The sequence below is a fragment of the Varanus komodoensis genome, unplaced genomic scaffold, assembly GCF_004798865.1.
Source record: "Varanus komodoensis strain SLA01 unplaced genomic scaffold, ASM479886v1 scaffold128, whole genome shotgun sequence".
NCBI lineage: Eukaryota > Metazoa > Chordata > Lepidosauria > Squamata > Varanidae > Varanus > Varanus komodoensis.
Genome location: NW_025335368.1, coordinates 424257 through 438219, shown reverse-complemented (window position 1 = coordinate 438219; position 13963 = coordinate 424257). Strand labels below are relative to the sequence as shown.

Below are 13963 nucleotides of genomic sequence, written 5' to 3'. Positions count from 1 at the left end.
GCCATCTTAGAAAGATAGGGAACCCTGAAGCTTTCTAAATGCCCCTCCTAAGATGGTCTGCCAAGCTTATTAGAACTTGCTGCCAGCTATGTGTATGAATCACTGACCACTCAGAGTCAGTCTGCACAAAATGCCCTAACATCGCATCTGCTCAGAAACTCTTACACAGCTAGAGACCCAGTGAACAGTCACAGCACAAGAAACTCTTCTGCTGCCAAAGTTTGGCCCTGGTTTGGCCCTGTAAACTGCCCAGATGGGAGACCATCACTCAAGTTGCAGCACCTTGGAGGAAGGGTGGGAGACAGCAAGGAGACTATTCTGACTCCCAACACTCCCGGCAGAGCACCCATTAAAGCCCCTGCCGCAGCTATTTCCACCATTTGCAGGGTCACTCACCTCTCACTACATTTACTCCAGTGTCTCCATGGCTGAAAAAAACCAGCACACTTGCATGCAGATTAGCTTGATTAGTTTTTCTCCCCCTTGGGAAGCAGAGATTCAACTTTACCTCAGCTGCCTTAAGTGACAAAGCTGCAGTATGAAGAGAAGTCCTGCTTCATCATCATGAGAATGTCTCACCTGCGGGATGGTGTCACTGAGGCCATAGTGTTTCCGGAGGAAGCACAGGAGTTTCTCTGAGGGACGGTCCACTGCCAGCTGGTGGGGCTCTACTCGCTCTCTCTGAGAAGAAAGGCAGTCGAAGATGTAAACTGAGGACTACAACCTGTCACTCAGAGGCTGAAACTTAAAGAGCTGCCTCTAAATCATCAGTGGCAGGGCCAGGGACGAGGGAAAAGAACTTGGACTGCAGGAGGAAAGGGGTACGGTGCAGAACCCTGACAACAGGTTCTTAGCTTGTGGGGATGTGCCCTCCTCAATCATTAAAGATGCCCTTGCTAGTGAGGGAGGGTATTGTGCAGCAACTGGCTGAAAGAAGATACCAAGCACAGAGACAACACTTCTAATGAGGCCACTTCCCTGGCTCTTTCTCCCTTAACTAGCAAAGGTCTTTGTCTACTAAAAGGTTTATACTGTCTTTCCAACCCCACACCTGCCAAAGGGGACCATTATAACACATGCAAGAAATCCACAAAACAGGAAAAGCAAACAGCGGCAGTTTTCCCACCATTGTGGAGGCTCAATCCCTGTGAACTAGTCAGGCCGTGAAGCAACCCACTGAGTCAGTGCTGACCACCAGAGCCCCTGCAGTTCAAGGGCTCCCGCCAACCCCATCCATAGCAGCCACGCTAAGTGAATGAATCTGCAGCGCTCTCTGCGTGGTTTCACACAGCCTGAGCATTCCAGATGTATTCAGAACAGCTCTGGGAACTGGCACAACAGCCAAATGAGACCAACTCCTCTGGAGAGACTCCCTGGAGAGGCTTTCTTTTATTCCTACTGTCAGGAAAGAAATCTCCCCACTGAGCCAATTCATTAACTGAGGGACTTTGTCTTTCCCATGCAGGGAGTGGCATGGTTTAAACAAGTCAAGCTGCTCCTGGCTTTTACACTCCAGGAAAAGAGAAAGAAAAGAACAGAGAGCAGCACCTGCAACATGTAATGGAAGAGCTCCTTGCCGTAACCATGCCTCTGGAGGGACTCATGAATGTAGAAATCCAGGACACAGAGAGGTTCCACTTCATTGTGTGCTCCATGGCGATCCTGAAAGAAAAGTGGAAGACTGAGCAAGCAGAGACTCGAAGTTGCAGGCCAACCTCTGCTTCCAAAAACAGGAGTTTGAACACTTGCCACCAGATGCTGCTCTCAAGAAATATCACCTGCCTGCCCACAATCCCTCCCTCCCAATGAGAGATACAAATTTACCCAAGGCACATAAGACCATCAAAAACAAAAACGGCTCCTCTGCCTCAGTAGTGCAGCCTGTGTTAAAAAGTATGCCTTCCTTCTACCTTTCATTTCAACATACATTTCAACCACCTTCACGTTTATCATGCACAGACAATTGCTTCTATCAGCATTTCCCTACCACTCAGGTCTCCCCCAGAGTGTCCTGATCTGGATGATCACAGAAATCTATTTCTTAAATCTGAGTTGTTTAAGAGTGTGTGGGAATGAGCAAGTGTGCTGGCTCTTACTGTCGTTGTCTCTGTGATGCAAAAACCCAGGACTCTTGGTTGATGAGAAAGAAACTATCTAGAGTTTTAACTTAACAACAAGCTATGGGTTAAAGCCCTGGCTTGTTTCTCCAACACCACCACCACCACCAAGTTCAAATGTCACCAAAACCACCTTGGAACAGGGCATTCCTGGGTTGTTTAGCAAAGTGGAAATGAATGAGGGCTCAAGAAGGCAGCACACTTGCTTGTTCTAATATGGTCACAACCATCCAGGGTTGCAACAGTTCACAAGTAGTTGTGATGTGTGAACCAGGCCAGTCTCTTGAGCATATTGAGTGCTCATCTCTGGAAAATGATTGACAAGGCCAGCCTTTCCCAGCATAGGCTGGTAAGAGTCCCAACAGATGCAATTAAAAACAAGACGATGATGTTCTGCCTTAAAAGTCTGAGGCAGTGCAGAATTTAACCATTTAGATTTTAAATCAGCCATGGATAGGCACAGATGTCATGCTCAGAAGTCAAAGGTACAAGGATGGATGCAAGAAAGAAGCAGTTAATGGTTAGAACACCCATCCTGCCAACTGGCCCTGAAGCAATGAAGAAACACCTCTCTGCTTCCAGCCCTATTAGAGCACAACCAATAACTGCAGCCCATTATAAATCTGATCCAAGCCGTTTAAGAATAGCTACACTAACAGCAGCAAGCAAACATTGACAGCATAACACACCATGCTACCTATGCTTCTCTCTTTCTACAATCTCCCATTTCAAGGAAACATCCGAGATTTGGACTAGTTTTGTGTTTGGATCTAAAGAAGTGCTTTGCATGCTCTTTGCTGACCCTGCAAAACCCAGCCTACTCACAATGGTTCAGTTTGACAATTTCCTCCTCATTATATAGGGACACATGATTTTTAGCTTTAGAGCTGGTTTGGATGTAACAGGAAACCATGGTTTTCTGCCACATGAGCAAATTCCGGCAAGCCTTGGCTCTCCCACCCTCTCTTCACCTCTTTGACACACAAGAAGAAGAGGTTGAAAGCATCGACTGTCCATTTTAAACTAAACACAGTCCTCTGTTATGCCCAAACTATTGGGGAAGAGCAATTAGTTCAAAATCAAAAGCAGATGATTTTGATCTCTTCCTCTTGCATACGAAGGAGTAAGCAAGGAGACAATCCAGCAGCATGTGCCCATAGAGAGAAAGCACAGTTCCCTGCTACATCTGAACTGAATCTTGCCAGATAACACCCAGGACTGCTCTCTCTCACACCAGGATTCCTCAGGCTTCCTTAGTTCACACGTTTGTGCATGTGTTGGGGGCGGAGGGGGATGTTTGCTTTGTCCTTACTGTCTCCCCTTCCCTGCCACCACCCAACTCTTCTCTCCCAGGCAGTGAGAAGTGGCAGAATGCAATACTGTATTTCTCTTGCTAGAGGTTCAATATTTTGGGCAACTGTCGCATTGTCCTATGGCAAACGGAAAGTACAAGTACAGTTTTGGAAACTGCACTGATTCTTAAGGTTCCACCTCTATGTATGCTGCTAGTCTACAACTCTTATCATCCCCAAGATAGCTAGAGTCCAACATCTGGAGGGCCATGGGTCTCTAGCAGAAGAATGTCCTTAATCAAGTGTGGAAACCAAGCTTCCTGTTGAACCAGAGGTAAGAGCTCTGCATGTAAAAACATTTCTCCAGTGTAACTTACCAGTACAAAGAGTTTCTTGTAACCAACTTTAAGGAAGCCAATTATAATTCCCTTCCCAGTCCTGAGAGAAAAGAAGGAAAAGAAAGGAATAAAACATTACTAAACTATGTTCCCTGCAGCAAGCATAGTCTAGAAATGCCTGGAACTCAGCCAGCCTTCCTCTGCATGGTACTCTTCAGATGCTTGCATCAGCCCAGCCAGGACACTCAATGAGCAGGAATACTGGAAAATGTAGTCCAAAGCATTTGGTGTGCTCGAAGTTGGGGAATGTGGGCTAGGAAATTTTCAGCAAAGCACCTGCTTATTTACAGACCTGAAAGACTGTCAGAATCTGCTATGTGGAATTAAGAGGAGGAACCAAAAACTGCCAGGGCTGTTGTACCATGATCATGTCAGATGGGCTAAATATATGATATGAATCCCTGTAAGTTATTCTTTTACGGAAAACTGTAACAACCCCTAGTGCTCAGTGGCTGATGGGGACACTGTAAAATAAAGTACGACAACCCCTTTCTGAGCACAATGCAGTTTGCTCCTGCCTGGGTTGGGACCTGACATATACATGATGCATTTGTCTTCCTACTGCCGACATTCTTCAACAACTGAAGGAAAACTGAAACAGAAATGAGAGTGATTATCTCCTGTTTCACTTAAGAACATAAGAAGAGCTGGTCTCACCACGGGTGCCACCAAGGGTTCATCTCTGGCACAAGCTTGAAATGAATGCACCAGCACCCTCCTGCCCAAGTCTGTGCCCACAGACTCACTTCCCTCCTTTAGCAAGTAGAATGTTCAATGTATCATTATGATAGAGGTGTACAGAATTATGTATAGTATACAGGAAATGGGCAGAGAGACCCTTTCTTCCCTCTTTGATAATACTAAAATTCAGGGTCATCCCATGAAGCTGACTAGTGATAAAAAGAAATACTTCTTCATATATTGCTAAACTATGGAATCCACAATAGATTGGGATGAACAGAGCATTAAATTAGATGGATCCCTTCCTTGATCCAGCAAGGCTCTTCTTAGGCTGTTCCAAATCAAAGATTTCTCAACTTGAGAAAGAGAGTGAGTGAAGTTGAAGGTGCTACAATGACCTCAGCAAAAGAAAATTAAACTATTGATAGAAGTATCAATTCCTTAGTACATATGCTAAACACAATGTGCTCCTTCAGGTTTGGTCATTTTTGGATAAATAACAACAAACCTAATAAAGAAGTATAATCTATAGTCTTTACAAGTATCTCCGTAAAATAATTTCCACACACAACTTGGAATATGCTTGAATATAACATTTAAACTATATTGGACAGTTAATTTAATGTCCTTATAAGCAAATATTTCAGTTGAAAAATTGTGTAGTTATTGGGAAAAGTTTTGATATATTTAAGTTGGATATAAAATTGACATGGATCATATTTTTAGTTTGATTAATAAATATTTTTGTGTGTACTTATTTTGGGAAACATTTGTTGCAGAGTAAGAATGAGTCAATCAAGTGTGCTAAATATGATAACATTATTTAGAGCATTAGAAAAATTTCCAGTTCTTTTTCCCAGAATGCCCATCTCACTGTAAACTGCATGCAGGGACTATTCACTTGAGGCTAGAGGATGATCAGCTGCAGCAAGAGAAGTCAAAAGTCATGTCCACATACCTTTCCTGACTGCCCCACTCAATTTCTCCTGTAAAAGGGGAAGGATAAACTAAGAAGGCAGCAAATGCTTTCTGTTGCCAGTACCTCAGCTTCTGTATCATTTAACAAACCAACTTCAAAGCTAGGTTTCAAACTCTGGTTTGTCTGGAGACTCCCAAACCAGAAGTCTGGCTTCTGACAGCAACACAAAGCTTTTGCTTCCATCTTGGCTGCTGGTTATTTTAGGCAGTCTCTTTGGCAGAGAAGCCAATTGGAGGAGCACCAATTGATGCACCAATTAGACACCAGAAGTCTTAGCAATAAACAAGGCAAGGCTTTTTAATGAGCTCTTTAAAAAAAGATTTTGCATATGTCACCAAGTACCCTGCAAAGTATTTCTATGGTAACTGTCCCAGGGGTACTGGCCCTCAGCCCCACAGGCCAAAACTGGCCCACACGGGATCACGATCGGGCCCTCTGAGTGAGCCTCATTCCCCAAGCCCCATTCTATTCCCAACCAGTGATTATTTGGTGGGCTTCTGACTCTTCTGTGACCTTCCTCCATTCTAAAAGGTGGAAAGGCATCTTCCGAGGCTTCGTTACTTGTAGCAAGGGCTTTAAGCTAAAATATGCTGCCTTTTTTTATTCCTGCCTGCTACTGCAATGCAGCCCCTCAGATTGAAAGTTCAGCACCCCTGATCTAAATCTCCTTCTGCATGTGATACAAAGCCACAGAACCTTCCCCTGCTGCATTCCAAAATATTTCCACAGAAATGGCTTGGGCTGCAATCCTATATACATGTGTAAATGTCCCTGGAAGTAAGTCCCACTGAACTCAATAGGACCTACATCTGAGTAGTCGTGCATATGAATGCATTGCTAGAAAATCAGCTCCTCCTGCAGACCCACTCACATTTTTGCTTCGCTGTCCTTCAGGATGTACAGAACATGACGGTTGGTTTGCATCCGAGAGGCGCTGGTGATTGGAGTTGGCAGATTCTGGGCCTGAAACCAAAAAGATTCAAGTTTCATCAACTCAACTGGAAAGGCAGATGGGCAAATTGATTTCTGAACTGGAGCTTAGAGAGAAAAGTTCCTCTTATTTCCTTTCCCCCCTTTAGGAAAAATTGTCACTGCATAACTGGGTATCTCCCAGGATTGCAAAACTCATGACTCACAAAACCAAAAAAAGAGTCCCTAATTTATGGCTCTGGTTTACACTAACAATCTGGCACTGGTATACACAGAAGAGTGGTCACACATCTGATAAGTGGTCACACATCAGCTTGGTGGGACTCATATTTTGCGATCCTCATTGATCATTTCTGGAATCCCAGAGTGGCCTCATTTCATTCCTTGCTTATAGTTTTCAGTTATCCCAAGCTACTGCTAAAGGTCATGGGATGAAAAGCCCTGTGTATCACTGTGGCTGTTACTTAATGTTTATTTTGTGAGAGGTTCTGTGAGGTTACACTGTATCTGAGAACGCTTGAGGTCTTATTTTCCTACTGCCAAGACCTACTGGCAGTTGCTAGGTGATGATCTGAAGCAGGACAGTGACACAATCGCTTTCAGTAATGTTAAATGGGCCGTCCCCTCCGCCTCATGCGAATTCAGTTTTCATTGGTTGGGGATCCTAACTCAGTGGAAAAGAGAGGTAGGGAGATGACTGTTGACAGTCAGGGAGTTGGTTAGAAGTCAAGGAGGGAGGGAGGCCTGCTGGTTGGTGCGGGGTGTTTAAAAAGATCAGGAGAAAGCTGAGGGGAAATGAATAGGCCCAGATGGTAAGCTAATCCTTCTCTAACCATACCTGGCTGGTAAAGATCAGGCACAGGATGCCGGTGGCTGAGTTAAGCCAGAAGGCTGCCCTAAGATCTTGCCAGAAGGTTATAAAAGCAGCCAATTAAAAACAACATCAGATAAACTGTTCAACTTGTCTGAAGCAGAAAAGGAGGAACTTTGGTGTCAAAGGAAATCTGGACCTGTGTCGTGGCTGTATTTGGCTGGAGTGTAGCTCTAAGGAGTGAGATCAAAGAAGTAATTAAGAGGCTTGTAGCAGCAACAGTGTCTCTTCAGTCCTTAAGAACTGTCACAGGGCAGTCTTCTGAAAACCCCAACAGAGATATTAGTGATTCTAGTATTGGAGTCCCTGATACTTATATAAAAAATTACCTTAAATAAATTAACAATACTTCATCTTGCTCAAGTGTTGGTGCCCATCTCACCCCTAAGCCTTATACCAAGAAACTAGGAGGCTTTCTAGTATTCTAAGAGAACTGGTGGCGGCAGAAAGGGGCAGCTTGTGGAACTCAGCTGTAGTAGCAGATAATTCCTTAGGCTCTGAAAAATATAAACATTTTCCATAAATAAGGAATGGCATAGGTGGGACCACCCAGTGAAGGAGTAGTTTCCACACAGGTGAGAGCAGTGCTAGGGCAGAGAAACTCCCTGTATGCAAGGTATTTGTATCCTATGCTTTATCAAGAAGACTGAAATGGAGAGGACTCATTACTACCCTTATTTTACCCTTGCCGAACCAGGAAGGAACAGGCATTCACGGACTCAGCTGTGACAAGAACGCAGGCTTTCCGGGTGCAACTCCAATGCATTAGCCATGCTGGATGCATAGATTTGAAACGCTGCTCCTTGTGCTGCTTAAATTCCCACAAGTCTGACTAGGATGTGGCAACATGGCTTCAGGTGTTAACTTCAGATCTAACGTAACAGCACCCAGCCTAATGTTCCCCAGATGTGCTGAACCACAATCCCCATCATTCTCACCCACCATAACTATGCTGGCTGGGGACAATGGGAGTTGCAGACCAACAGACTTGGAAGCCACAAACCCAGGGAAAGCTGACTGAATACATTTCTGCCTCCTCTCATTTCCCCAGAAAATAGAACTTATTCCTTGGCTTTTTAAAAGCTCCAAACCTTGCTTACCTTAGCGGAGGCTTTGCCCATTTCATCTATAATCGCCATGAGCTGCTGCTGCAGATCCACCCTGGTGATAAAAGAGAACCAACTGGGTCTCATCACCACAGAAAACTGCAATAGAAAGTTATCTGATTCCACAAGAGCAGAATATTTTGACACATCAGAGACTCAACTGGATGCAAAAAGCATGATGTAAATGCCAATTTCCTGCACCTGTACTGTGAATTAAACGTTTATTTTAAAATGGAACTCAGTCCCAGGTAACTGTGCACAGATCTGCAGCCTTGGCACACTCTGCACTCAGGGATACAGCTCCAACCACCAGATTACTCTCTTCTCCCAGAAGCGCGTGAGGCCTGGGAGGGGTCAGCCCATTGCTAGATGGTAGAACACACACTCTGCATGGCAGCCTTCCCCAGCCTCACGCCACCCAGAGGTTATGGACGATAACTCCCATAACCCCTGACCATGTTGGCTGAGGCTTTAAAATACAGTCCAAAACACGTGGAAAACTGAAGGTTGCCTACCCTTACATAATACAGAAAAGCCCCACATTTAACCCTCGTCTAGTTAAATGGCTCTCAAGATGGCAGCCTAGAAAAGGGAGCCCCCACCACCTCACATGAGGCAATGAAACAGTGATGGGAGAGGTGTGTGCTTTTACTTTTCCCAAAGAATTCTTATTTTTTCTGTTTCGTATTGTTATTAATACCAGTGAATGAAGGCCAATTGCAAATTAGGAAAGCTTAGGAATTTCAAACTAGTAATTATTTTTTTCACATTATCAAATGCCTGCTATTAACCCTAGCAGCAAGCATGTAAAGGAATGCCACTGAAATAAAGGCACGTCCCACTGTGAAAGTGGCAGTGGCCAGAGGTCTGTACAGACCACCACAGAGACCTTTGCCTCGGGTCCCACAGTGGCTCACCACCTCAGCTCAGAACGAACTGGGCAAGACAGAAGCCAGGCTTCTATGCAAGCAGTGAGTTTTTGGAAGAAGGTGCAAGCCAACCACCTGCATATTTTGTCTGCTGCTGCACTGAACAAGTCTCAGGATTGCACCAGGCCATGGATTTCTGACTTCTGACATCCTCAAACAGCAGCTACAGAAGCAGAAGTTCCCTGGAAACAGACACTGGCTGGGAATGATGGGAGTTATAGTCCACCACATTTAGGGGCACCAGGCTGAAGAAGGCTGCCTTTAAAATGTGCATCTTTAGATGTCAATTGCCACTGTGCCTATAGGAGAGAAAGTGCCAGTGCTCTGTTTCTAGCACTATTCATAGGCTCTTCCACCCCATGAAAGCAGTTGCATGGATCCAGATTCAGTCATACCTGGAGAATAAGACCCATGCAAACCCAATGGGTCTACTTCTCCAAGTATGACTAAATCTGGATGCCATCCAGTATATCTTTGGTTGCAAAAATGTTCAATATTACACCAGACATAGTAAAGGTCAGCACAACATCTCCTCTATGTGAAAATACAAAAAAGAAACTTATAAAGGGTTTAAGTGGCAATACAAGAAATGGACCCTCCCTCCCCTGCCCATGGCAGGTTTCATCTATCTCTCAGTGGTCTGCCAGTCCAGCAATCAGTAGCCAATCAGATGCCTCTAGAAAGACCATGAGCTGAAAATGAAGATAACAGATCCTGCTGTTGCTGACAAGAGCAGATCTGATCCATACAAGGGTGAGAAAGCCAATTCACATATAGGATTAAGTAATCCAAGCAATGAGATCTTCCCACTGACATACCATATAGAGAGGCAACAAAATAAACATGCTTATGATATAAAGTGTTATCATAAGTTCTTCGAAAGGTAAGAAGGCATGATATATTTCCATGATATAGGAAATAAAAATGAATGGCACAGGACAAACTATTTCTTTTAATGAGGCCACCTGAGGAACTTGAGGCTACCTCAGAAGCTTACTATGGATTCATCTTAGAGAAGGTCAGTAAAGGCAGACAAGCTGCAACAAGAAGGGGGATTTGCCCACCACTATTTAGCACACCTGCAATATACAGCCATGAGGCTTCTACATCCTGTCTTTTTTTCCTTTTGTAAGGAACCCAAGGTGGCTTATATAATCCTCTTCTCCATTCTATCCTCACAACAACCCTGTGAGGTGAGTTAGACTGAAAGTCAGTGACTGGCCCAAAGTCACCCAACAAGCTCCATGTCAGAGAGGGGGCAAGAATCCAGGGCTCCTGAGTCCCAGTACAATGCTCTAACCAATACACCTCATGAAGTAACCACTATACCTCACTAGTACCAAGAATATCCAATCTAGGTCAAAATCTCTGTTAATGTGGTCATAACCTAGGGCCCAATAGCCTTAAGAAGCACACTCTATGAATGTACAAATGAGCCCTGAATCTCCTGGGGGAAGTCCAGGACAGAAATGTGGGATTCCATGCAGGAAGGGTTCTATACATATATAAAGGTTTCAAAATACAGACACAAAAGACAGTATCTGCCACAGGAGACGACACCTTCTTCTCTGCTGAGCTGCAGGGCAAAAAAAGAGAGCTTTTGCAGCTCATGTACACCATAGCAGATCACTGCCCAACACAATGCCTTAGCTATTAGCCACAGGACTAGGATGACAGCTACAGCCAATTTTAAACATACCACACCTCTAATGAAGCTGCCCTAATGCTTGGTTTGGATGCTGCAGCTGGTGAGGAATGCAGCAGCTAGGGTGACCACCCTAGGACACCCAGCTATGTTCACACAACAGCTGTGTTAAAAGAACTGCACTGACTATTAGCTATGGAGTTCATGTTCAAGGTTATGTCATTGACATACAAAGTTCCTTAACAACTTGCAACCAGGATATCTAGCAAATTGCCTTCTCCTATATATAGGCACAGCAAACCTTTATGAACTCCAGAAGGGGCTTTTTTGGTAGTTCTGCCCCCAACATAGTGCCACCATGTAATCTGTAAGGCAGCTCACACTCTTTAAGACTCTTCCACATGCAGTTCAGGTAGGAGAAAATGTGGTGTATTTCAAATGCCTCTTGAAAACACACTTGGACACCCAAGTTTCCTCCAGCTTGCAATACATCACTTGGTACCCCAGCGCTTTTCCTTGTGTTGTTTTGATTTGTTATTGCAGCTAGAACTGGTTTTAAATGGAATGTGTATTGTTGCTACAGTAGAAAATAGTTTGACTAGTGTATTGTTACCACAGTTAAAATTGTTTTATTAGTGTATTTAATACTAACTTTTTACTATTTATATGTGAAGCTTTAAGTGATGTAATTATATTAAGCAATGCATGATTACCAACAATTAAGTAAACAAGCTCAGGCTGTGCATGTGTTTAAAAAACCTTTTGCTACTTGTACTTGAGATCACTATGGTCAAGCAGAGAGCAGTATAACATGCTCTGAAGCACAAATTGCTATTTGACTGGAGACAGGTTTGACTAAATTTATTTTTTCGATTTTTCGATTTATATCCTGCCCTTTTCCTACAAAGGGCTCAAAGCAGCTTACATCATTTTCCTCCTCCATCTTATCCCCACAACAACCCTGTGAGGTAGGATGGGCTGAGAGTCTGTGACTGGCCCAAAGTCACCCAGTTGGCTCCATGGCTGAATGGGGACTCGAACCCAGATCTCCTGAGTCCCAGTCCCATGCTCTTAACCACTACACCACAACAATCCTATGCAGGTATAGAGGGAAAAAAGACAATTCCCTTTATGACCCAACCAAAACAGCTTAATGAAGCATGTTGGGAATTGTCAGCCTTTTTTTCTGTCTATTCTTGCACAGGCTTATACCCTTATTGTAATAAAAACGGGCTATGAAATAAACATCTTCAGAACACCCTACAAGGTAAGCCCAGTAAAAAGACGATACAAGATTATTTTAAAAAATAGGGTTTAACACAGGATTGTTTTTGGTCTGTCTAAATGTCAAGCAATTGTTTTAATGATTATAAATAAGTGCAGATTCTAATGCACACATCTGTTATTTCTCAGTGATCTTTTATTTATTCTTTTTGTCATGCGTGAACTCAAGGTTGTACACACTGAGCAGTTTACAACAACCCAGTAAAACACAATATCCTCACAGTAACCCTGAGAAGTAGGTTAGGCCAGCCTTTCCCTCTACAACTGGGCTACAATTCCTATCAGTCCAGGCAGTAAGATTACTGTTCAGGGATGATGGGAGCTGTAATCCAAACATCAGGAGGCCACCGGGTTGGGGGAGGCCGATGGTACTGGCCGAAGGCAAAGGGTAGATTTCCTTTTGGCTCAAACCGAGCACTGTATCCACAGCTTAGTACCCATCATGCTTTAGGGGAACGAACACGAAAACATCAGCCAGCATGCCACGCGCCGGAGACAATAGATGGGCGGATTGCTGCAAAGACCAGAATTAAAGTGGGTGTAGCTGGAGCACGCGCGCCGCGCAAAATATGTAGAGAGCGATTTCCTAGGAGGCGCCCAGTAAGACAATGGGCGACGGAACCGTTATGGTGTGTCCCGGACAGGTTCAGAGACCATCACAAATCGGACTGGCGTGAGGCAGGTGGAAAGGACACGTCATCGCCATGGCTACCTGTGGGTCGTGGCGAACCCGGCTCCCCTTCGTCCCGACGGCTGCAAGTGCTGGTCCACCGTCGTGATCCGCTCGGCAAGGAGCGCGTCCACGTCGAAAGGGAACTCCATGGTCCCGGCATCCGGGTCCCTTTCTTCCCACCTTGGTCTCGCGGACTTCCGCCTGACAACGTGGGGGCCCTCCCCCGGCGACGCCGCCGCTTGGCCCCGCCCCCGGGAGCGGGGCTTCTCGCGCCGCCCTGCTGCCTGGCTGCCGTGGCAACGCGGCCAAGCAAACGGCCGCGCCCAGCATTCTCCCCGGCTGGGGCGTCTGGACTGGGAATGCGCTGCTTGAGGGATCATAGCTATTCGTTTTCGCCTGGGAGTAACCCCTAGCGAAAGGGCGCCAGGAAACTAGGGCTGCCCGTAAGTCACCCTGTTTAAAGCACGACCTAGCCTCGCCCACTCAAAAGTAATTCCAGTATGGAGTTTCAAGGAATACAAGGGGAAGATCGCACAGGTTTTATAGAACTGGAAAGCCTGTAATTTGAAAAAGCTTAATCTGATTTATGTGCAAGGAATCCTTGCATTCCAGTTTAAGGTGTTAGTCACAGGCACATAAGTAGTTTCTAACATATTTTTCTTAATGTAAGAATTTTGCATAATTCAAGAGCTTGCATTCTGTGTGATCATGGTTAGGAGTTAATTCTTGTTAGGACCTAACTTCAGCAAGGCTTTTGACAAAACGCCCCCTGAAATTATGATCTGCAGACTTGACAAAAGCAGGTTCGATGGAACAACTGCCAGATCTACACTTGACTAAAGAATTAAAGTGTACTTCTCAGTGGCACCTCAGAAGAAGAAGAGGTAATTAGATACCCAAGAGCTCAGTCTTGGGACCAGTGCTCTTCAGCATTTTTATTAATGACTTGGATGAAGAGGTGCAGGAAATACTTAAATTGCAGAGGACACCCTCGAAGACAGAAACAGATTTCAGAGTAATCTTGATCGGCTGGAGTGCTAGGCTGAAAGCAACAGAAT

General features: G+C 44.7%; 1 protein-coding gene across 5 annotated transcripts in view; it reads right to left on the bottom strand.

Annotated features, from left to right (window-relative positions):
* ATAT1 (alpha tubulin acetyltransferase 1) overlaps window positions 1-13095 on the bottom strand; it is a 34020-nt gene extending 20925 nt beyond the window's left edge. For 3 of the 5 annotated variants that reach the window (XM_044422454.1, XM_044422455.1, XM_044422458.1), the window contains exons 1-6: window positions 12945-13095; window positions 8369-8429; window positions 6339-6430; window positions 3787-3847; window positions 1549-1662; window positions 580-681 (exon numbers count right to left, since the gene is read on the bottom strand). In XM_044422454.1, the coding sequence (XP_044278389.1) occupies window positions 580-681; window positions 1549-1662; window positions 3787-3847; window positions 6339-6430; window positions 8369-8429; window positions 12945-13054 (540 nt within the window). In that variant the 5' untranslated portion in view covers window positions 13055-13095. Of the gene's footprint in view, window positions 1-579; window positions 682-1548; window positions 1663-3786; window positions 3848-6338; window positions 6431-7597; window positions 7766-8368; window positions 8434-12944 lie in introns of those variants that run through there. The other 2 variants (XM_044422456.1, XM_044422457.1) reach the window with 2 other exon arrangements.
* Window positions 13096-13963: the final 868 nt, after the last annotated feature.